Consider the following 25,699-nt stretch of genomic DNA (forward strand, 5'->3'; position numbering starts at 1 on the left):
GGCCTGTTTCCACATCAGCAAAGTGGGGACAGCATTTCTCACAGAATTGCTATGCTCAGCTCTTGACCAGCAGCCCGGCACTTCTCCCGCCTCAACCCACAACCCCCACGCTAAGGGAGCTCCCATGGCTTGCTCAAGGTGATGGTATAAATGGTAATACCTCCTCCCATCTGTCTGGGACCCTTTGAAGACTCAACTTAGCAGCCCATACCTGGAGCCCTTCCTAAACCACTGCCCCAGTCCTCAGTATGACCTCATTCCTCACCAACAGAATCTTGCCTTACCAGAGCATACCTTCAGAATAGCCTCCCTGGGCTGGCATTTGCTACCTGTCCTGGGCAAGTCTGTACCCCGTAAAGGCAGGAACTGTGGCTTCCTCATCTCTGGATTTCTCATGAGAGGGTTTGACACAGAGTATGTGCTCAGCAAATGTAAAGCCCTACTTTCACCTTTTGGAAATAGCTCTGGGAAGGCAGTGCTGGGGACAAGACAGGGGGCAAGGGCAGGGGGTAGGGAGAGGGGAATTCCCTCACGAAGTATGAGAGGATTGTGTAAAAAACATGATGCCTGGAATCAAATGACCTGGATTCAAACCTCCGCTCTATCACTTGCCAACTAAATAATCTAGACAAGTTTCTATATCTCTATCTGAGCTGTTCCCATGTTGGTAAAAGGAGGACCACAGTATCTACTTAGCACAGTACCTGGCACATACTGAGTACCAGTATGCTTTATGTCCCATGTGCTGTTCTAAATGTTTAAATGTACTAATTTATGTAAATCCCACTACAACTCTGGGAGGCAGATACTATCCTCATTGTACTGGCACTGCAAATAAGGAAAATGAGGCCCAGGGAAATCCAGTGACTTCCCCAAGTTCATGGAGCTAATGAGATGCTCACTAAATGGCAGCAATTACTGTTCTCAGGTAGTAATGCAAGGGACACAATCTCAGTGACCCCAAGGACTCTGGGTCCTGGCTGTGGGGTTTCTGCACCTGGACTAGCTCCATTCTCACTTCTTCAGTTACAGCAAACGACGGAGACCAATCAGTGTTGTAAATAGAGTTAACATAATATATTTATTTTAAGTGCCATTCATGCATATCAGTTCTGGCAGCAACAATCCTAATGACACTTGGAATATTTCTTTACAGCACTAAACAGTTACAAAGAATGGTTGCCGTTCATCATAGAGGCAAAATATGAAATCGTGCAATAGCAAAACTGTAGAAACATTAAAACACTGTCCAACAGCAGTACAGAGAGCAGGTTGTATCTGCACAAAAAGCCAATGCATTTTCATCACATATATACAATATAGATATGTACACATCACCCTCTGAATGAACAATATCAAAATACTCTATTCCGTTTGAAATTATCCCCGGATTCCCTCCCACTTCAAAGGACATCTGAGAGACATGTATTTACAAGAACACACATGAATACATTTACATTTCAAAAACTGCCACAAATGCCAGTCGGATTATTCTCCTGGACAGAGTACCCCCATTTGTTTACATGCATTTAATGTTCTTTCCCCCTAAAGTCTTCAGTCAATTTAAGCCCAAGACAGAACTTGTTCTGCATTAGCAACTACCACGCGAAATGGCCACTAGAGGGACTCTCTGCACCTCACCAGGTAACCCTGTCTGTGGCCAGGGCCCACAGAAAACGCCTGTCCTGGGCTCCTAGACCACCTGGATCACAGGAGAGTGGGATGGGTCTGGGTGAAGGCTTTGCCTCCATGGCCATTCTTGGTAAGTTTAAATTCTCATAAAAATATTGATCACTGCAAATCAGTAAATGATTGCCAAATGGGAAATTCGCTTCACACAATTTATAAAATCATCATCAGTGGTTCTACTCAAATCACTCAGTATGATACTGCATTCCAATATCCAAATTGTTTAAAGTGCACATTGCTACCCAAGCAATTAAAACAGTTTCAAAACAGCTATTTTGGTGTCTAGAAAACAGTGACTTAAGCAAACCATTGAAAATCACCCCCTCTTTTTTCATTTACTCTGCAGGCTGCCATCTCATCTTGCCTCTGATCCTTCTAAGAGGGGCAAGTTGGCTGCCTTTCCAGAATCCTCTGATTTTCGTTGATCCAAGGGGCTGGAACTGAGCTTCCTTTTTCATGCCAAGTAGGGTCCAAACAACAGAGAAACATAAAGCTCTTCCTTTCTCCCCAACCTCACCAGCCCTTACCATGGCTGGCTTCCCAGTGATTCATTCAAGGCAACACTTCATTAAAACACACACACACACACACACACACACACACGCACGTGCACAGGCACACTCTCTCACACACAGCACACATACACAGAAACAAAAGATGTTTGTTTAGTTCAAGTAGAGATTACTCAACCATAGAATCACCAAGGCTAATTAAAGTGATTTAGCATGGCTGCTAAGACCAGAGATGCTAAAAAGCAACCAGTGAGCAGTTACTACTCTTTGACTTGATGGAATATTTTTCCCCATTAGAACTGACACTTTTTTTTGGTCTAAAGAATCAATTCAAAATCTATTCATCCAAAAAAAAAAAACCCCATTTCTTCTAGTTTTATCATAAAACTAAGATAATCAGTCCATGCAAACTGTGATATGACATGAAACAAAACAAAACAAACCACCACCACTAAAAAAACCATTAAGAGGTGGGCTGCATTTCAAAGAAAGGGACCAAATGTCATGCATACACAGACACACAGGACAACAGAAACAGCAGGCTACATAATATCTACATTAAACACTGAAGCAAATAAAATTGTAAGTGGCTCTATCCTCCTTTCAAGACAACCTAGAAGATGAGTGGGGAAACTTGCTTTAGAAACACTGCCCTGCTATTGTTGCCCAAATGGAATCTGATTCAAATTCCAGAAAAATCCGATTTAACTAATAAGTCTGAATTAGCAAGAATGCCAAGACAGAGAAATCTATTCACATGGTAAAAGGAGTGATGATAGAGAATGACACAATGTCTCTCTGAGTGTCTTGTCTGTAAATTCTTATCAAGAAAAGTAATTCTGGGCTGGGCGCAGTGGCTCACACCTGTAATCCCAGCACTCTGGGATGCTGAGGCAGACAGACTGCCTGAGCTCAGGAGTTTGCGACCAGCCCGGGCAACATGGTGAAACCCCGTTTCTACTAAAATACAAAAAATTAGCTAGGCATGGCGGTATGCACCTGTACTCCCAGCTACTCGGGAGGCTGAGGCAGGAGAATTGCTTGAACCCAGGAGGCGGAGGATGCAGTGAGCCGAGATCGCGCCACTGCACTCCAGCCTGCGCAACAGGGTGAGACTCCACCTCAAAAAAAAAAAAAAAGTAATTCTGTGCTTTCAGACACATTTTTCCTTAATGAACCCAACAGGAGGTGAGCATTCACAGAAGGTAGCAATAAATATTAAAATAACACTTCTGAATAATAAATACATAGATGAATGTGGAAGCACTGATGTGTTTAAAGAGCAAGCAATGCCCAACTTCTTACCAAACAAATTTTAGAGCTGTTATAACACAGATTTAGAAAAGCAGACATAAATACTCTATGATCCCCCAAGCATCAAAACCAATTTGGTCAGTTCTTCATGCTGCTCAGGAGCAACATGCCCCTATGGATTGTTGGAGAGTCTCAAATCCTGGGTTCCTTGACTTAGTAGGTAGAACTCATTACCCACATTTCTAAAAAAGATTAAATAAGGGGAACTGGCTTTGGAAAAAATCTATTTCCTTTCAGTTTCCTACATCAGTTAAAAGCATCCTGCAGAAAATAGCCTAACAAGGAATAAAAACTGACAATAACTTTCCTTTCAAGACACAATAATCCAATTAGAAAAAACTGAAGCCTTTCAGTAATTTTTGTACATATATTTACACATATGTATCTTTATATAAACTGCTTGCAGCAAAATAGGCTCCGTCTGAAAAATCAGTCTGGCACTTGTGGTTAACATCAAACTGACACAAATACACAAAAAGCCGTCCAAATCACACAACAGTTAGGAGCTACATAGGGCAGCTGGCAGGGAGACAAACATGTAGTACTTGTTCGGGTCAGATAAAAGCAGTAAGTTATCCAGCTAAAATCCTTCTGATTGTCTTCAAAAGTAATTTTGATAACATTGGTAAAGTGATTAGCAAGTTTGTTTTCTCAACTGGATTCTCTTAAACCTTTCCCTTCACTGCACAGAAAGGTAACGTTAGGGTCTGGTGTCTTGCAGAAATAAGCCCTACACAATTGAATCCCAATCAAAGTCATCCTGGATGTCATCTGGAGGCAGGGAGCGCCGCATCTGGAAGGCTTGGGAAGGCATCATGTGCTGCTGGTTCATGGCTCTGTGATGGCCTGGAAGGAAAGAGGCAATATTAGCAGCGACTTGGGTAGAGAAGAAAGTAAGAAATAAACTAACCCCTACTGTGTACTTCCTATATGCCAGGTACACATTATCTCACTAATACAACCATAAGCCTTCAAAAAGTGGCTCTTATGATCCTCATTTTATAGGTAAGAGGATAGTATTGGTTTAAGAGGATGAGTAAATTACCCAAAGTCACACAACCAGTAGGGGGCAAAGATAGGATCTGAGGTCAGTTCACTTGACCCACACTCCTTCCGTTATACCAGGTTGCAGTAAGGAAGACACAAGAAAAGTGCCAATGTAGCCACTGCTCTTAGTCTGTTTTGCTCCAATACGTTGTTTCAGTAACGTGAATTGGCTCCCATGAGAATGGTAAACAGGATAATGATGGCAGTGCACCAATGATGTCATACTGAATTTTCCCCAGCAAGCTAATTTCTGTGCCACCAAGTAACATCAAGTGAACACAGAGAACATCAACAAGGGAACACAGGAAGCCAGGAGGAACCACAGTTGAGTACAGAATGCCCACCTTCCCATGCTCTTCTTGCACCGGTTTGGCCATGTGCTGTTACTGTATCCTGACAGACCCCCTTCTAAACCAGCTGCTTTTTAAAAGTAAAGGTTGATATTTACTTGTAGAATTCTTTCTTTTATTACAAATTATACATATCCTTTTAACTGTTGTGGAAGTTTAACTGGATTATTTTTCTAGTACTCTGATTACAAAATTTCAGGTAGTCTGCTACTCATTTTTCTCATATGCCCTGAAATATTTTCTTGTACAATTATTTAATGCTAAGGTTTTCAGTATATCTCAATATAGGCAAAATGCCTTCATTGAAAAAAGTTCCTTAATGTGGGTCAGGCACTAATTTACACAATTCTCATTTAATCCTAACAACTCGAGGACCTAGGTAGTGTTATTAGCCCCTTGTACAAACAGGGAAGCTGAGGTAGGAGGGTTAGGTAGCTTGCCTAACATCACACAGCCATTAAGTGGCAAAGCATGCAGATTTAAACACAAGCACTCTGGCTCCAGAGTCTTATCCACCTTACGGTGCTACTTAGAATTTACTAGTAAGCACTCACAACAGTAACATTCCTTCCCCCTTCAGCAAAGGACATATCACTTGGTCCCAACTCCTTCCTCACTGCTGTCTACCACACAGTTCTTCAATATTTTAATTCTACCCTCAACCCCATTACCTTTATGTCTTTTCCTCAAAGAGCCTAAGTAAAGGATTGTGTGGTATGTTGAGAAAAACAATGGACTCTGAATCCAGACACTGGGGCTTGAGTCTTGGTTTGGCCACTCACTAAATTGGGTGGCCTGGGCAAGGCATTTCTCCTTCGGAGCCTCCATTATCCTAAGGGATCCTTAAGACACTTTCCAGCTCTAACAATGTGCCGTATTCCCCTGGCTAAATGAAACGTATGCTGCATTCAAGAACCCAGCGGGAAAAGTTTATGAACCAGTTAACTCCTAAAATTTACCTTCTGTACGAGGTACTTCCCTGGAAACTACAGCTGTGGGAACTCCATTAGAATGAATGAAGCAGAATCTACAGGAGCTAATAAAGTAGGTTCCTAAAACCTGCTAAAGTCCTGTCAAGCACCCTCAACTGTGACCCCAGGACTTCTTAGAGAGGCAAGACAATAAATAACTAGAGTAAGTAGAATCATTGCATCTTGGGCTAAAAAGGACTTCAGGTCCTACAGTCTAAACACCAACTGATGCTTGAATCCCTTCGTTAGCACTAGTGCCAAGTGGCTGTCCAGACATTGTCCCCTAGCCCCTCTTAACAGGGGGTTCTCTCCTTGAAGCCGCCTCATTCACCACTGGGAAAGCTAACGCTTCTCAATATTAAACTCTGGGTAATAAATCACACCCCCCCACACACATTACCTGCCATCGTTGTTCCTGGAGTGCTGAGTGCCTGTGGGATATGAGGATAACCAGGGGGTGGCATCACTGACGGAGGGAGATTTTGCCTAGAATCTATGTACAAATTTCCTAATCAGATTAAAAGCAGAAAGAGAGAAAATATGTTACCACAAATAAAACAAATGGAGTATTAAAATCTTAACAGAATTGTTACTCTGAAAGTAAACTAAGCAGGTAAAGTGAGGAAAAAAGAGGAAGAAAATATTACTCCTTTTAGATGATATAACTGTGGTCTTGGCCTTTTGAACAGGGTGCCAGGCTGGGTGTGAACACACTGGAACTAATGCTGGCACTGCCACTAACTGTAGGCTGGTAGGCAAGTTATGTCTATTATTGTTGCTGTCACATACCTCATTACAATTCAAAAGTATTTTTGTATCCATTACTTCATCTGACCCTCCCACTAAGCCCCAAAGGAGGGCAAGACAGGGACTGTTATACCCATTTTACAGATGAGGCAACTGAAACTCAGAAAGGCTAACTTGACTCGCCCAAAGACACGTTAGTTTGACAGTGCTAGGACTAGAATCCAGATCTCCTAACTCATGGACTCTTTTCTTTTGAGACAGGGTCTCACTCTGTCACCCAGGCTGGAGTGCAGTGGCGTAATCTCAGCTCACTGCAACTTCTGCCTCCCGGGTTCAAGCGATTCTCCTGCCTCAGCCTCCCAAGTAGCTGGGATTACAGGCGTGCACTACCATGCCTGGCTAATTTTTGTATTTTTAGTAGAGATGGGGTTTCACCATGTTGGCCAGGCTGATCTTGAACTCCTGACCTCAAGTGATCCACCTGTCTCGGCCTCCCAAAGTGCTGGGATTACAGGCATGAGCCACAGCACCCAGCCACTCATGGACTCTTCCTACATCACCACCTATTCGCTATTTCCCTGATGTTCTCACCCTTGAAGCAGGCCTAACCATGTGTGCCCTTGTGCCTGGGAAGCACAAAGTAACAGTAAAGATCTGCACATGGTAAAAGAGCTACATCAAGCAATGATGATTAAAAATGTATTATTCTGAGCAAGGCATGGTGGCTCAGGCTTGTAATCCCAGCACTTTGGGAGGCAGAGGTGGGCAGATCACCTGAGGTCAGGAGTTCGACATCAGACTGGCCAACATGGCAAAATCCTGTCTCTACTAAAAATACAAAGAATTAGCTGGGCGTGGTGGCATGCGCCTGTAGTCCCAGCTACTCGGGAGGCTGAGGGAGGAGAGTAGCTTGAACCTGGGAGATGGAGGTTACAGTGAGCCGAGATAGTGCTACTACACTCCAGCCTGGATAACAGAGTGAGTCTCTGTCAAAAGAGAGGGGAGTGGGGAGGGGAGTATTATTCTGGAGTGTGAGGATGGGGACCATCGATCTCATTCAAATTTTATTTCAGAAAGTTCTTAATATATTTTCATTAACAGGAGACATCAAGTGTTAACACCTCCAAAATGTCAACTACGTTACATCATAATACAAAAGAGAGAGAGAGAACAAACATGACCCCTCTCCCAATAACTGATGAGGAATGATTATAAAAGTGGTTCACATTGTAAGAAACATCTGGAATTCTGGAAAGGCTACTTCCCTAAGGTTATTTAGTATTTCATGTAAATTACACTTGAATTCTAGTAATGTTGTAATGAAACTAAAAAACAATAATTATTTTCCCAGAGGAAACTAAAAAGAGTGGAAAAAATCTTCCACTTCTATTAAGGTAAGGCATTCTGTATTTGGCTGCTCACAAGTCTTTACCCCCCAGTGGAAAGCCAGACTATCCAGGCTTGAGATGAACTCAGAGATAATCTAATCTGACCTTACCTCTGTCCATGTAGATAGGGAAACAGGAACAGAGGAAATGAGAGAGAACCAGGACCAGAATCCAACACTTCTGACCCCCGTCCCTGCCTCCCATGATAACATGCCTTTCATCAGTGAAGTTTATAGTCAGAACTGAGCTCTTTGATTGACTGACCATACTGATGATTTAGAAAGAAAAAAGAGGAGAAACATTATACTAAACTACAGCTCTAATACCGGTGCAAGTGACGTGGGATGGAATCCTGTCTCCAAATGCTGATTGGTCTTCACATGCACGGCTAGTGTACTTTCTAAAGACTGCACCAAGCTGGACGGGCCACACCACTCAGAGTAATATGGTCACTCATACAGCTACAACTTCCCTGTCCCTGTCCTTCAAAACCTTAGCTCTCATTCTACACATCTTTCGAGTTCATGTCATAATGAAAATGTAACACTGATTTTTATTGGGAATTAATCTTTTATCACTTCTCTTTTATGGTTTCATAATTCCTAAAGGCAGAGGGGAGTAAGAATTACAGGATTGTGACAATAAACAAACATCTACATAAAACAGTCTTAACTTTCTGAAATTTCATCATATTCGTAACACTTTTATTTTCATACAGAAATTCCCATTAATTCTCATTTCTTCCCATATTCTCACAATATAGAGTCTGAATGAGTGTACGCCTGAATTTTCTACGTAATAAATTAACTTCCAATGCAGTTTCCAAAGATTTCAGGCACTGCTCGAGGCACTATGGATACAACAATGAAAAAACACAACTCTGCTTTTCGGGAGTGTATTCAAACAAAGTAAATTAAATAGTATGTAACATGCTACGGAAAAAAAGCAGAGAGAGAGAACAAGGAGTGCTGAGTAGTGGTGCCATTTAAATAGGATGACCAAGGAAGGCATCCCCTGAGCAGGTGTTTTTTTGAAGAAAAAAAGAGAACAAGATGAGAAAATGAGTCATGTGTCTATCTTAGGGAAGACCACTCTGAACAAGAGGGAAGAGCAAGTACAAAGGCCCTGGTTAGGTAGAGTGTGCTACCTAGTGTGTTCAAAGAACACCAGGGAGACCTGTAGTGTTGGAGCACAGGGTGGAGGGGAGAAGGCAGGAGACAAGATCAGAAATAATGGGTGATCAGATTGTATAGGCCATATAGCCCATAGTAACAACATTGGTCTTTCCTGAGAAAGATGGAGGGTTCTGAGCAGAAAACAGACATGACATGATCTGATCTGTCTTGCAAAATCCCACTTAACTTACAAAGTCCAGCTTAAATGTGTTGTCTTCTAGGAAAATTTTCATCTTTCCAAGAGAAGTATGTACCCCTTTCTCTGAATTCTTACTGCACTTATACCCTATGGAGAAGTGTGGCCCTCAACATACTGTATTTCTTTTTTCTTTTTTTTCTTTTTTTTTTTTTTTTGAGAAGGAGTCTCGTTCTGCCGCCTGGGCTGGAATGTGGTGGCACAATCTTGGCTCACTGCAAGTTCCGCCTCTTGGATTCACGCCATTCTCCTGCCTCGGCCTCCCAAGTAGCTGGGACTACAGGCACCCACCACCATGCCCGGCTAATTTTTTAAATATTTTTTTAGAAGAGACGGGGTTTCACCATGTTAGCCAGGATGGTCTCTATCTCCTGACCTCATGATCCACCTGCTTCGGCCTCCCTAAGAGGCCCCCCTAACATATTGTATTTCTTGATGGACCTGTCTCAACCATTAGGTTGTGAACTCTTTGAGACAAAAGCTACTACAGGGGTCATGTCTTTATTCTCAGTGCCCAATACCCAGCTAGACACAGAAAAGGTGTCTAGTAGGTACTCAATGACTGCATCCCTACCTATATTTAATGATCTTTAAGCAAAACATCAAATTACAATAGTACAGCCAGAAGATATAAACAAATTATAACCACAGGTAAAAAGATTTAGGAAAAGATGTCATAGACTGTGTTCTATAACATCCTTCTCCCCTTCTCCCTTCCACACTAGCACACTACACCACCAATTTCTGGAGTCTATAGGAAGCTCAAGGAGGTGTTCACCAAAAGAGGGTCCCTGAAAACAGGAATAACAGGAAAGGTTTAAGGAAATGGAGAGACTATATTCTGGGACTCAAGACCTACACCTAAATGAATTTTACAACTTTGGGCAAGTCACTTTCTCCCCCTGGATCAAAATGTCCTTATCTGTTAAATAAAGGGATAAAATCAACAGCTCTCTGAAAGTCTCCTCTTGACTATAATTCTAAGAAATTACGACAAAGAATTATCGGGGTGTAGAGATGAGGGAAGTGAAAGATCTGAATGGATGTGATATACAGGGATGTAAGGAAGAGAAAAAAGGAATGACAGAAAGACACTTAAAACAAGAGGAAGCAGGCTGGACATGTAAAAAAAAAATCTGAATATTTGTGAACAGATATCAGCAGGCATGAAGTGATGAATACTTGGAGCACCATAACTGATGAGAGAACAACTTGTCAGAGGCCAACACAGCTTGCCAGGCATGAGTCAGAAGGAAGATACAAAAGGGGAGTGAGAGTAGAAAGAACTGAATAAACACTGAAGAAAAACTATAGCTTTTCTACCTTTGACAGGCTGTGACTAGGGTAGCACTGAGAATCACAAAGGTGTCACTGGGACCCTAGAGAGGAGGAGGGCCCTGACAAAAGAGACGACAGAAAAAATTAACAGAATCACAGAACACCAGAACAAATAACCAAGGTCAAGGCTCAAGAAGAGATGACTACAGAAGTCTAGGAACAAAGGGCTTTAGGAAAATAACTCAGGATCTCAGTCTAGAGAGAATCCAGGAGTGCCTGGGTACTCTCTGACAGAGGACAGCAGCAGATAAACAGTGTTTTTTCCATGACAAAACTACCAAGTTCCAAGACCAAAGGTACATATAGACCTTTCTTACAGACTTAGGGCACAAAACTGAAATTCAACAACGTGGGAGCTACTGGCTAACATGTACACTGGCTTTTCAGATTGCTGCCTTCTTCTTCTTCTTCTTCTTTGGAGATGAAGTTTCCCTCTGTTGCTCAGGCTGGAGTGCAGTGGCATGATCTCGGCTCACCACAACCTCCGCCTCCCAGGTGGCTGGGATTACAGGCACGTGCCACCACGCCCGGTTAATTTTTGTATTTTTAGTAGAGACCATGTTGGCCAGGCTGGTCTCAAACTCTTGACTTCAGGTGATCAGCCTGCCTCAGCCTCCCAAAGGGCTAGGGTTGCAGGCATGAGCCACCACGCCTGGCTGAGACTGCCTTCTTCTAAGACTGACCCACAACTTCTTCTACTTGTCCTGCCTGAGGCAACAATCTATGAGCAACACAGGTACTTACCTCCAAACACACAAGACTAGTGATATATACGTAAGCTATTTAATTTCACTTAGTACTTTTTGAGGCTGACTGAAATGGTGAGAGGTGGAGTTAGCAAAGAAGTGAACATCATGACAGCACTTAGAAGCAACAATTTTGGATGAATACAGAAAGAAAAGAGGAAAGGAGAAAAAAGGGACAAAAAACAGAGGGAGGTGGTACACCTGGTCTAAGAACTTAAAGCAAGCTGAAAAACTGAAAGTGATATATCCTGAAAGGGACAAAGTATGGGCTTAGAACCCACGAGAGAAACAAAGAAGACATGCTGTCCATCTGCAAGAAAATATTTTAAAAATGAAATGGAAGAAGGGCACGTAAGTGTGGATACCTGAATTATAGAGATCTTGATGCTTAAAAATGAATATATATCAGAAAGATACCAAAAAGAACTAATAAAAGGAGAGAGAGACAAAGAAGCTAAAAAGTTATCAAAAACTAAATTCTCTCTGGCACAGAGAGAAATCAGTCAGGGAACTGAATGAGGCCCTTGTGTGGATATAATTCACTAAATGAATAGGTCACCAGAATCAAAGAGTGACTGAAAGTTTCAGGCAGGGTAAGCTATTCAAGATGGAAGAAGAAAAGATAATAGATTTCCACTACATCAAAGGATATAGAAATAAAGATTTCATGAAAAGAAAGACATAGACTGATAAGCTTGAGTTGAATAAACTCAAACCATGGGTGGACGAAAGATGTGAAATAAGATAGAATAATGGTTAAAGGAAGCCACTCAGGATAGAGAAGAGAGAGCTTGTTGGCATAAAATGTAAAATCAATATAACATACAGAAAAGAAATAAACTTGATGATAAGAGAAGGTAAGGAATTAAAATGAAGAAAGAAGTAACTTGGATATGAAATTCCTATAGAAAAATGTGGGCAGTGCAATCAAGAGTAGAAGACATGGCTGCAAGGGTAAAGAATAAAAGAAGAAAGCGAGATTTAAAAAATACATAGGAAAGATTTTGGGTCTAAAGTAAAACATCAGTGAGACTATTTTCCATTATGTCCACTCTTCAAACACTTTGAATTGTTGAATTTTAACATTCTTAGGAGATACACAAGACACGCTGATTTCCATTGCAGATCTGTACAGATTTAAATTAATATAATTTCATAATTACGTCATATAAAAACATAAGTTATCTCCAAGATATTTAATTCTTGTTTGATAACTTAGTAAAAGGTTAATGACAAGTTAACTGTAAATAATAAAGCAATCATATAAATCACAACAGAAGAACATACAGTCTCTTTACCTCAATTTTTCTAAGATATACCCTACATATAAATTATTTGCTTTCATTCATTTCTTATAAATAAAAATTTGTAAACAGATCACTGTCACCATTAGCAGCAAACCAAGTTGGTTAAGACAGTTACTACATTTCGTATGAATGAGAAAATGAGAAAAATCAAGAAGATAACTAATCCCATACCTGTTCCAATGTGTTGGGAAGGTTTTGTTGGATGCATGGCACCATGACAAACATTTTGCTGAACATTACTCTGTGAATGAATAAGGCCAGTTTGTGTAAAGAACTGATTAAGAGAAGAACAGAGATCGGCAAACTGAACTTGATCTAAAGACCAATTCTTGAGATCTGCCTGTCTCATACTCTCCATCAGACCTATGAGGAAAGCATTAAAAATACGTTAGCACAGTTATGCAATAAACATTGCAAGGAAAATAGCAAGATACAATTTTTTTCAGCCCTCAAAATTTCCACTCACTCCATTTTATGGCAGTGATTTGCCCACGCAATGAAGAATGATCTTTTTAAGTTATTCAAAGCCCAATTATTTTAAATGTGGCCACATTTCTTTCAGAACTTGTCTGTGACCCTCTGCTATACCAACTGGCCAAAATCATTATGAATTTTACCAACTGCAAAAGAAATGCTACATAAGATGTTTATTTCTACTACAAAGAAAGTTATAATCTAGCAGAGAAACAGATCATGTGTATTTGGTTATATGTCAAAAAGAACCAACACTCACCTTGAAACTGTGAAAGGTCTACATCTGACCAATTAACACTGCTGGCAATTCGACAGCTTTCTTTTAGCATATCAAGTGTCGCATACCAATCATTTGAAACACCTATAAAAGTAATATTGACAACAGTCTAATTCCTGGATGGTGAAAGGGTGTAAGGGAAAACGATGAGCTGGCCCTATTCCTGAAATTGGCTGATTCTTGTCCAGTCTTACAAGGGGATTTGTACTCATTATATCATGTGTTGGGCAATCTGCTCTGTGAGACAGGCAGAAAGGTATTATTTCTCTCCATTTTACAAATAAAAGAAACTGAAGCAGAGAGGTGACATAACTTAGCAAGGTTATCATGATGAATCTAAGACTCGAACCCAGGTCTTCTAACCTCCAGTCTGGCAGCTTCCAAACTGCCACATCATCTAGTAATATCAAACCTGAGACTGCTCTTTACATTACAGTACCAATAAATGAACAGGTGGGAAATGTCATGCAAATCTGTATTTTCCCCTATATAAAGTTCATTTTCCTGTCTTGCTATGACCTTAAAAGAACTTAGAGAGGCAGGTTCTCATTTAGAGGCAATACACAGTGCAATTTAATGCAATGACTTAAGGCAGGTGGATCAGATCATACAGTAAGAGTAAATGCTTCTTCCAAGGCAATCTCAGGAGAAAAAAATTTAACACAGTCCCCCTGCCAAGTTAGCGAAGGAAGAGGAGTGAGATCTCTGTAAGAAATGCTGATGAATCCACGTCAGGGCATTTCTAGTTAGAAATGGTATCCTCTGGTATGACATCAGAAGAGTTTAAGACTCCATAATCTGTATGTCAGCAAACCAGTCATTAGTCAGAGGCCATGCAGCAAGAGTTACCCTCAATGAGACAGCAGTGCTGAATAGAGGAAGAAAATTCTCCATTCAGTGACTGCTGTCAAGCCACTCTGTTTCTAGGATCATCCCTGGATGGATGAAGATAAAGACCAATAAGAAGGGTTGGTTGGTTTGCTTTTGCCACATCAAGGCATCTCTTGGCTATATCAACTACTGGCTACTTGATTACAAAATTCTGTCAATTATGGATTTTTAAAATAAACAATCAACTAGAGACAACATGACCCTGCCATGAAGCAAGTCATAATTTAGGAAGAAATTTGTTACGGGGTGGGAGGGGATTAAACTAATACCCAAATGAGCCACGAACATGCAAGTCTACCAGACTCAGATCCTTTAGTTCAAAAAGAACTTCGTGGATAAGGAAACCAAAGTTCAAAGGAATTATACGATTTAAGTCACTTAGTAATACAACAGCCAAAGCAGTACTAGAATCCCGATCTCCTGAGGTAAACGCAACTCAGGTAGTCAAAAGGTCAGGGTAGGAAAAAGGTTAACTGAAATGAAATTATGACCAGGAACCAGGACACTTGCCATGACTAATTTGTTGTTGTGGGTAAGAGGAAGAGGAGGCTCCTTTAATAAATACTGACTTGGCAAATGAAAATAAAGCAAACTCTGCAGAGAGTGGATAAGCAAACCCTACCCACTTAGTAAATGTCTGCTAATTTTAGTTCTTTTAGAATAATTGGTGTTATAAGCTTTGAAGTCAGACATGTCAGAATACAAACCCCAGTTCTACCACTTACCACAGTATGATCTTAAGCAAATTACTTAAAATTCTTTTAGTTGCATTTTCCTATATATAAAATGTGGTCATCTATACTTGATTTGGGAGGATAATGTAAGATAATGTATCTAAATTACAAACAACAGTTAAAATCAAAACCTGCAAGGGTTGCTGAGTTTGCCTATGTTGCCACAATAAATTTTAATCAAGAAAATCGCCAGGTCAGTCTATGAATTAAATGAGTTACAACTATAGGATTATATTATAGCAAGGAAACACAAAAGGAAACAGATGAAAAGAGGCTTTGGTAGCAAATACTACATGAGCTCCAAATAACAAAGGACAGATCTTAATTCACAGTTAGCCAAACACAAGCCAGGAGACAAAAACTTACCAGAATTACAGGATACCTGTTGTGGGGGTGGGGGTGCCTGATGTGTTAACGTCTGATGCTGATGGTTCGGATGGTGCTGTATGTGTTGATGTGGAGAGGGATGCTGGGGGTGAGGAGACTGGAGCTGGCTGTGTTGCTGTGGGTGTGGTGCTGGGTGCGGGGAACGCTGTGAATGCTGTGGTAAACCATGAGGTCGATGGGGAGGATGTGGAGATGGCTGTGTGTGCATCTGGGGGTGAGATAGTGAGACCTGTGCAACCGAATTACTGCCCGTGGTGTTGAGGCCACTGCCATGACTGTTGGACAGGCTGCTTTGGTTGCTGTGTGGGTGAGTGCTCACTGTACTGCTGGGAGAGTGCTGATAGGAACATGAAGTGTGGGACTGCTGGGAAGATTCAGAAGGGATGTTCATCAAACCTAAAAACAGTCAGAGAGAGCAAGACCGTTTATGGTCAGATTTCAGCTGTATTTTACGACAAACGTCTGTAAAATTATTAACATAAAAGCATATGATGCCAGGGAGCTACACTGGTTCAATTTAACAAGTGCTAATGCAACATCCACTACAAACTAGGCTCTGTGGTTATTGAGAAGAAATACAATTCTCCACCCTTGAGCGGAAGAGAAAGACAAGATTATGACCAACAATGTAAGTACTAAAACTAAAGTATACAGAGGATTATGAAAACTGCTCCTTGTCTGTTCAGCTAGGAGGAGGCTCAATATATAGAAAAGCCTTTGTTTTAAAGACAGTGCCTGAATTGAGTCTTGAAAGATAAGTAAACGTTAGGGGGAAAGTGGGAAAGGTGTCGGGGTCACACTCAGGATGGTTCTCTGTAGGCATAAAGACCAAGGCTTTGACAGAAGATTGCACAATCTAAACTAAAACCCGATTGGCTAACAGTTTAAAACTTTTCCAAACAGGTAAAAGTAATGGAAAGACAAAGGAAAAGAAGATGTTGTTTATGCCAAATAGGGAAGGGGCATAGGCTGCGAGCTGGAACGTGCCTGTGAGCACTTCCAGCACAAATATTTTGGTTAAGGTACAAGGATATAGAATGTACTAGGTGCCTGTGAGCATGTTTAACAGCTACATAGGATAGGGCCCAACAAAGAGTTATTAGCATAAAGTAAGGAGGCTTAAAGGTAGTTTGTTTTTAAAAGAAACTATTATTTCTAACACTTATGATTTATTCTTTAACAAGAAGGGAAACTTTTGAAGAGGAACTTTTTACTTTCTACATAGTGAAGGTATAAGCTGCAGGATGAGCTCTATAAATGTTAGCTGCCATGATGATGATTAAGCCAAAAGTGCTTAATATTAAGGATAATTTTTGTTTGGTCTGCAAGTAGTTAGATAATCTTACTGCAACATTTGGTTCTATGTAACTAGACTATTTTCAAATCCCAAAGGGTGGCCCATGCAATGTTATGCTGAACCAAACATAAAAATAATTTTATTGAATGAAAAAAAAATACCACAAGATAATATCAATCAATAAAATAACCAAGTTTTAAAAAGATAAAATTATTCTCATATTTGTAATTAGTAGTAAAACTGTATCTGAGTACACTGCAAGATAATCTTAAAAGCTACCAAGTTTTACAGGCAGAAGAGTTAATAAAAGTTCTTGCCTGGGCCCTAGAAAATAGTCACATATAAGGAATCTATAGGGTTATTATTGTAAGATCAAAGAAAGCAGTAATTTATCAATTTTTAATAAAATCCTAGCATTTTACAAGGGAACCAAGGTCTGATCCGTATCAACATTTTCAATCTCAAATTGTTTTTAATAAAAGAAAGCAAAATATCTCTCCAGAAGCCCAATATATAAAACTGATAAGTATACTAAAGTTGTTTTTTTGAAGCTGGGGAAGGAAGCTTACTAGGTCTACCTCTGCATCTGCACACTTCTCCTCCGGCATTCCCGAAGATCTTTACAAAAGCCGAGGCCTCTGAAGAAAACAATCTGAAAATCACTGATCTAATCCAATCCTCTTTATTGTACAAATGGGGACACTAAGGTCCAGAGACGAGAAGTTAACTCAGTTGACTTAATGGCAGAACCTGGACTAGAACCCAGAATTCTCATCGATGCTTTTTTTTTTTTTTTTTTTAATATTGTGATGGAATGGAATTATGGGCTTCAGAAATTGTCATCATTGTTATTTCAAAGCCCTTATTTTTCTATTATGAATACCAAGGCTGGATTTGCTTAGCAAACTCTTCTATTAGTCCTTTTTATACTTTTATAGATAAAAAACTTAAAAGTTGAGAAAACATATAAATCTTACTTTAAACTCAAATGCTAACCAGAAAAAGCCATTTCACATACACATGATCAGTATTCATCAATATAAATAACAGTATATAACATTAACATTAACTGAAAGTAAGTATTAACATGCAAACAGTATAAAGACAAGGATTTCTGTTCATTTTTGTTCACTGCTGTGAACATATAAACTTTCTGGATTGGGGTGCTACAGTTTCAATGTATGTGTCCCTCCAAAATTCACATGTTGGAACTTAAACCCCCAGGTGATGGTATTAAGAAGTGGGACCTTGAGGAGGTAATGAGGGATTGGGCCTTGCAAAAGGGATGGAGAGAACTAGCTACTTTTTGCCCTTCCATGTCGTCTGCCACATGAGGACACAGTGCTCAGCTCCATGTGAGAATACTGCTAAAAGGCACCATTTACGATGAACAAGCCCTCGCCAGACACCAAATCTGTTGGTTCCTTGATCTTGAACTTCCCAACCTCCCAAACTGTGAGAAATACATTTCTGTTGTTTATAAATTACCCATTCTAAGGTATTTTGACACAGCAGCAGGAAAGGAATAAAACATGGGGTATAAATAGTTAATGTGCCAAACAAACAAGTAATTAGGAAATGCTTCAACAATAGAGTTCCCAACAATTTCTGACTAGTCATCTTTGGGGAAAAGATGTGACATTTTTACCCTCTGATTAAAATTAAACCAGCAGTTAATGGGACGAGAATACATTATAGCAAGAATCTAGCATTTGGTTGAGATATAATAGTGCGTCTTAACTAAAGTCACTTTTAATATTAAAATCTGACTTACGTATATTGCGTAAAACAATGACCCAAAGTTTACTAGTAGCTGATGTATTCACTTGTAAGTGCCACACTCAAAATCAAATTTGGTGCTACCACATTCCGATAGTTATCTTTTTACTAATACCAGTCAGACCAAAAGCAAGGCACGTCTATTCTTGTGGTGCAACATTCACCACTCAAACACTTCATATGCCAGATATCACTAATTAATTATAGTGGTGATTCCCATACAGTATAGATGCAGTGTCAGAATTCTTTAACACAGTGCTCCTGGATGACACTAGTAAACAAGCAGGCATGCAACATAAAATTTATCTGCCATTTTTGTGCTATGATATAAACAGAACATACTAAAGGCACAAAGGGCAAAATATAATTATCCAATTCTTATTGTGATAATATTCTAAGATTAAGAGTACAACAGCTGCCATGTGAAATAATTTAAAAACCTTTTTCCAATAAAACTTTGTCATAAAAAAGGATTTAAGAAAACTCACCTTGTTGACTAAGTGACTGCTCAAAAACTGACTTATAAAGGCTTCGAAATGAGGCACTAAGATCTTCAAAATTATATTCTGAGAAAAGTAGTTGCTTGTCTCTTTCTGGAAGGTTGTACTGTGGTTGCTGCTGAGGAGTTAATGATTGAGAGACTGATTCTGGATGGCTTGTCACCTAACATTAAAAGAAAACACAACTAATTCAGCCTCTCTACTAATTACAATTGGCTTGTTATATAAAATATATAACTGAAAACAGTGCCAACACTGGAATTCAAAGAAAATAACTCTTCTGTCTTAGGCTTTCCCATCCTCTGTTAAAGCATAATGGACAGAAAGCAAAACAGTTAAACTGAATCTTGAAGAACTGTAGAAGTCTAACCCAACCTCCATATTTCACAGAAGGAAAAGAATTCAAAGTTAAATAACTTGCCTTAGATTATATAAGTAAGTGATGAGTTAGGCCTAGAATCCTTCTAGGCTTTCTGTAGAATCTTCAATCATGATTTCTACAGAAGCTATTTTATCTCAAACTCCACTAAACTATAAAACTACTAACATTTCTTTCATTTATTCAATTATTTTTTAGTATACAAACCCAAATACTGTGAGTACTATGAGTCAGATGCATGGCTCTGCCCAAAGCAACAAGGAGCTTAAATATGCCTAACTCTTCATCTCCAGGAAAAACTTATCTTTAAAAGCAGAAAAACTAGAAATAAAATCAATAAAAGATAATCATCTATATTTCTTAAAGACTATATGTACTATATGAAAAGGTGGTAAACTACCATTTGTTTAGTGTTTTGAAAAATTAATGTATGAACACTGACTAGAAACTTACGTAGCCATTAAAAATAATGCTCATAAGGAGTCGCAATAACATGGAAAAATACGAATTTTTACATAAGAAAATGGCTCCGCCACTGGCACCCTAGTGTCCTTACACATCTCCACACAAACAATGTAGGCAAGGCTCCATGGCAGGATGACCTAACCCTTGGTGGAACACGCTGAGATTATCCTGGAACAAGTGGTTTTATTTATTAAAATTCTCATCTGCCCTCATGTCTTGCAGGAGATGGCCACGGGGCAGTTACTCATCCACCTTTCTATTTTGCAAGAGGTTGCCAAGAAACAGTTTCTCATCTACCTCCCTGGCTGAGTGAGGCATGGTACTTTCTGCCTTACTCCCTTAGGGTACAGCTGCAGGTTATAAAACTGCTTAGCTGCACTATGGAATTTGTTCCTCTATTACAGAGTGAGCTACTACTCGAGTATTCTGTCATCTAGTACTGTCATGTGGGATGTAGGGAGCTGACACCATGCTAACCTGGTTTATACTGTCTGTATAAGTAATAAAACTATCTCAATCCATGTGGGCTCATTGTGGCCTTACAGGATCAAACTATATAGGTGTGATAAACCCAATTGGCAGCTGCCACTGCACTGTTTCTTAGGGAATGCTCGACTATTTGACACCTTATTGTTGAAAGAAAACAGCAGGGACGGGCGTGGTGGCTCAACGCCTATAATCCCAGCACTTTAAGAGGCCAAGGCGAGCAGATCACCTGAAGTCAGAAGTTCGAGACCAGCTTGGCCAACATGGTGAAACCCTGTCTCAACTAAAAATACAAAAAGTAGCTAGGTGTGGTGGCTCACGCCTGTAATCCCAGGAACTTGAGAGGTTGAGGCAAGAGAATCCCCTGAACCTGGGAGGCAGAGGTTGTCGTGAGCTGAGATCGCACCATTGCACTCCAGCCTGGCCAACAGAGCGAGACTCCATCTCAAAAACAACAAAAAAAGCAGTCTACAAAGTCTCGCTTTAAACAGGGCAGTTTAACCGTGTTACATTTATTGGCATGACGAACATGTTAGTTCTTACTTCTGTCATCTAGTTCTATACATGCTTTTTAAATTTGTCCTTTTATAATGCTTTGTGATACTGGACTGTGTTCTTTGCGTTCTTTTGGTCAAGGTTTTTTACACTTAAATTACTTCAAAAAGCAACTTAAAATCATTATATCTTTGCTGAGTTTGCTTCAATGTTCCAACTACTGTTTTATAAAACTTGACTTTGTCATTATTATTTAATTTAATTCATCTTGATCACGGGTAAATAATTTTTTTCAGGAAAGATACATGAAAACAAGGGCAGGATACTCTCTCATCTCTGCATATCAAAGAAAGTCTTTCTCTTGCCTTCACATATGAATTAAAATTTGGGCATAAACTCATTCTCTCAAAACTCTGCATACAATGCTCCATTATCTTCTGGCATTTAGCAGTATCAAAGAGAAGCCTGAGGCCAGGCATGGTGGCTCATGCCTTTAATCCTAGCACTTTGGGAAGCCAACAGGGCAGGAGGATTGCTTAAGCCAGGAGTTCGAGACCAGCTTGGCCCACTTAGCAAGACCCTGTATCTAAAAAGAGAGAGAAAAAGAGAAGAGGAGGTCTGATTTGTGTTTCTTTATATATAAACTTACTTATTCTGTCAGAGTATTTATATGGGTAACCACTTATGAAATTTTAAAATTTGCCATAAAGTATCTAGATACAGTAGTCCTTTGGTATCTGCGAGGGATTGGGTACAGGAACCCCAACCCACTAGAACACAAAATCTGCACATGCTCAAGTCCCTTATACAAAATGTTATAATATTTGCATATAACCTATCCTCCCATATACTTTAAATCATCTCTAGATGATTAATACCTAATATAATCCAAAGTTATTAAACTATATTTTTTTCTTTAAAAAAAAAAAAAAAAAAAAAAAAAAACTTTGGGAGGCCGAGACGGGCAGATCACGAGGTCAGGAGACAGAGACCATCCTGGCTAACATGGTGAAACCCCGTCTCTACTAAAAAATACAAAAAACTAGCCGGGCGAGGTGGCGGGTGCCTGTAGTCCCAGCTACTCGGGAGGCTGAGGCAGGAGAATGGCGTGAACTTGGGAGGCGGAGCTTGCAGTGAGACGAGATCAGGCCACTGCACTCCAGCCTGGGCGACAGAGCGAGACTCCGTCTCAAAAAAAAAAAAAAAAAAGAAATAGTCTTGTTCTATCGCCCAGGCTGGAGTGGAGTGACATGATTACTCCTGGGTTCAAGTGATCCTCCCTTCTCAGCCTCCTAAGGTGCATGCCACAGTGTCTGGCTATTTCACTTTTTAAAGACGGGGTCTCACTATGTTGGCCAGGCTGATATCAAACTCCTGGTCTCAAGCAATCCTCTTGCCTCAGCCTCCCAAAGTACTGAGATTGCGGGTATGAGCTAACTCATTCCAGCATATATTTTTTATTGCTGTACTTTTTGTTGTTGTTGTTATAGTTGAATCCCCCCTTTTTTTTTTATTATACTTTAAGTTTTAGGGTACATGTGCATAATGTGCAGGTTTGTTACATATGTATACTTGTGCCATGTTGGTGTGCTGCACCCATCAACTCGTCAGCACCCATCAACTCGTCAGCACCCATCAATTCATCATTTATATGAGGTATAACTCCCAATGCAATCCCTCCCCACTCCCCCCTCCCCATGATAGGCCCCGGTGTGTGATGTTCCCCTTCCCGAGTCCAAGTGATCTCAAAGTTCAGTTCCCACCTATGAGTGAGAACATGCGGTGTTTGGTTTTCTGTTCTTGTGATAGTTTGCTAAGGATGATGGTTTCCAGCTGCATCCATGTCCCTACAAAGGACGCAAACCCATCCTTTTTTATGGCTGCATAATATTCCATGGTGTATATGTGCCACATTTTCTTAATCCAGTCTGTCACAGATGGACATTTGGGTTGATTCCAAGTCTTTGCTATTGTGAATAGTGCCGCAATAAACATACGTGTGCATGTGTCTTTACAGCAGCATGATTTATAATCCTTTGGGTATATACCCAGTAGTGGGATGGCTGGGTCTTTTTTTTGTTTTTAATTGTATTTTGTTGTTCAAATATTTTCAATCCAAAGTTTGGTTAAATCTGTGGATGTGGAACCTACAGATATGGAGGGCTGACTGTATAGGTTTTTTCCCATTCATTTCTTCTAGAACTCAGTATCCCTTTAAATCTCTATTTCTTCTGAAAACCGCTTCTATAACAACTTTTTCTTCTGCAGGGACAACTACAATTCTCAGTTCTCCACATTTATTGTCTTCTTTTACATAATTTTTATTCCATTTTCTTTCTTCTCCATTGTGGGATAATACTTTTTTCCACAGGGCAATAATAATTTTGCAGAGGCAACTTTCTTTTTTCCTACATTCAATGTGAATTTTAATTCTGCTATGTTTTTCTTTCCCTTGCGTTATTTTCTTTCGGGTCTCTCCCTTTATATCTTTGTCCCGTGTAAGTTTTTTCCTATTTACTCATCCTGGAACAACAGGGAGTGATCTGGTAAGATCAAGTTTATACTGACAAACAATGTGGTGTGTAGCTCTTGGGCTCTATTATCTGCTCACTGAGGAAGACAGTTGCCAGGTAGTTTGAAAAGAATAATAGATACCCTAAGAGTCATGTTCTTGTAATAGGTAACAAATTAGTATAGAAGCAAGAGTACTCACACACAGGTCCCTTTATAGCATGGCTTTTTGCCCCCTGGATCCAAACTGAAAATACATGAGTAGTTAACAATTGAGTACCAGGCCACCCTAACCTCTGGGATTTACAGAATTCCCTTCTCAGATCTACAGCTGGAAACCATGTTGACACACACATCTTCTAAGCTCTTTTTCTAAGAAGTACAGCATATCACCAACTATAGCTCTACTAGACTAAAGTGCAATTTTTTTCCTGTTCCAATGGCTTTTCTCTTGGACACAGAACAGACAGAATAAAGGAGACCAAAATCTGTTAACACTGCACAACCATTTTTTAAAAATCGAATATGGTACCAAATTAAAACACAAGTTACAATCTCCTCTAATTAAGTTTTATCTACTTACAAAGTTAATAAATTTATTAGTGAGAAAAACATACCTTCATTTTTAAATTTGCATTTCAATTATGTTTGGTTTAGTTTTAAGTACTAAATGAATAACTATTAACATGTTAACTTCATCAAGACTTACCGGTGTATAACTATGCACACTTCCAACACTGTTCAAATTAACAGATGCCAAACTCTGGTCTGAGAGACTGTTGTTAAGGCTACTGCGTGGGCTATCACTACCATCTTGATCAGTGTTATACAATGTTACCTAAAATGAAAAAAGAAAAATGACAACTGAATATAAGGAGTACTTCTTAAGCAATTCTGCAAAAATACAACTGAGCAGGCATATGGCAAGAAGAAATCTCAGTGGCCTTTCCCTAGGTGCTCACCCCAATTCCATGCCCCATATGGCTAAGTTCACGTTCATCATAAAATAATTTTCTCAATACTCAAACTAAAGGACATGTCTTTTAGAGGTATAGAAATTCAATTTATAGCATAATTTACCAGGTATAATTAGCCCATAAACATTTAATGAAAGAGGAATATAATAGATTTTTACTCTATTAAATATTTCTATAATGCATACATTTTTGCTCAGGCTTTAAGCAAAATTACTGTTCTATCAGAATCTTAGAAATAAAAAAGAAGCATATACAAAAAAACAAGATTTTTTTTTTTTTAAATCACAGGCCTCACAGCATTTTTAATACTGAAGATTGGAAACAATTGTTCAACACATTCATAAAATCATAAATACATGATCTAACTTTAAAAAAATAATATGTTAATATATACATTAGATATGAAGAACTGTCAAACTGTTGTTAATGGTTTTCTGGAAGGGGCTGAGGATTCCTGAAAACTTTTACATTTGTGTATATTTTTACAGTGCTTGAGTTTGTCTATAAGCATTATAATTTTTAATTTAGAAACAAACAAACAAAAAAAAGGTATTTTTGGAAAAGAAAACTAGCCTATTTGCAGTGAGCCAAGATCGCGCCACTGCACTCCAGCCTGGTGACAGAGCAAGACTCTGTCTCAAAAAAAAAAAAAAAAAAAAAAAGTAAATATAAAGGAAAAAACAAATAATACATATTATCATGAATAAGAGTTCTGACGTCATGGACTCTCTACAAAGGTCTCAGTTACCCAGGTATCCAGAGACCACACTTTTGAGAACTACTGATACACTGTATGACCAGCACTCTAGAAGCTCACGTACTCTCCCAGTCATCACGCACGTCAGTCATTATCCATCCTGTATCTCCTGTCCCAGGTAACCACTTCTATCACTATTGATTGGTTTTCCTATTTTTGAACTAAGTATAAATGGAATCACATAGTGTATATCCTTTTTTAAAGGCCTTGTTTTCTATTGCATTAATATCTACTCTTAATCTTTGTTATATTTCCTTCTTTCCTTTCTAAAATTCATTTTTTTCATGCAATAGAGCTTTATTGTTTTATCATTTATATATTTGGAAGCATAAATCCTCCATGTTTTATCCTTTTCTTCAATATTTTCTTTTCTTTTTTTGAGACGGAGTCTTGCTTTGTTGCCTAGGCTGGAGTACAATGGTGCGATCTCAGCTCACTGCAACCTCTGTCTCCCGGGTTCACGTGATTGTCCTGCCTCAGCCTCCCAAGTAGTTGGGATTACAGGTGCAC

General features: G+C 39.5%; 1 protein-coding gene across 2 annotated transcripts in view; it reads right to left on the minus strand.

Annotated features, from left to right (window-relative positions):
- Window positions 1-1,053: 1,053 nt before the first annotated feature.
- FOXJ3 (forkhead box J3) overlaps window positions 1,054-25,699 on the minus strand; it is a 29,872-nt gene continuing 5,226 nt past the window's right edge. Inside the window, exons 2-8 of one of the 2 annotated variants that reach the window (XM_030942458.1) lie at window positions 24,165-24,293; window positions 19,108-19,282; window positions 15,523-15,939; window positions 13,514-13,615; window positions 12,952-13,143; window positions 6,284-6,391; window positions 1,054-4,361 (exon numbers count right to left, since the gene is read on the minus strand). In XM_030942458.1, coding sequence (XP_030798318.1) covers window positions 4,246-4,361; window positions 6,284-6,391; window positions 12,952-13,143; window positions 13,514-13,615; window positions 15,523-15,939; window positions 19,108-19,282; window positions 24,165-24,293 — 1,239 coding nt within the window. In that variant the 3' untranslated portion in view covers window positions 1,054-4,245. The remainder of the gene's footprint in view (window positions 4,362-6,283; window positions 6,392-12,951; window positions 13,144-13,513; window positions 13,616-15,522; window positions 15,940-19,107; window positions 19,283-24,164; window positions 24,294-25,699) is intronic. The other variant, XM_030942459.1, reaches the window with a different exon arrangement.

Source organism: Rhinopithecus roxellana, chromosome 12 (genome assembly GCF_007565055.1).
Source record: "Rhinopithecus roxellana isolate Shanxi Qingling chromosome 12, ASM756505v1, whole genome shotgun sequence".
Taxonomy (NCBI): Eukaryota; Metazoa; Chordata; class Mammalia; order Primates; family Cercopithecidae; genus Rhinopithecus; species Rhinopithecus roxellana.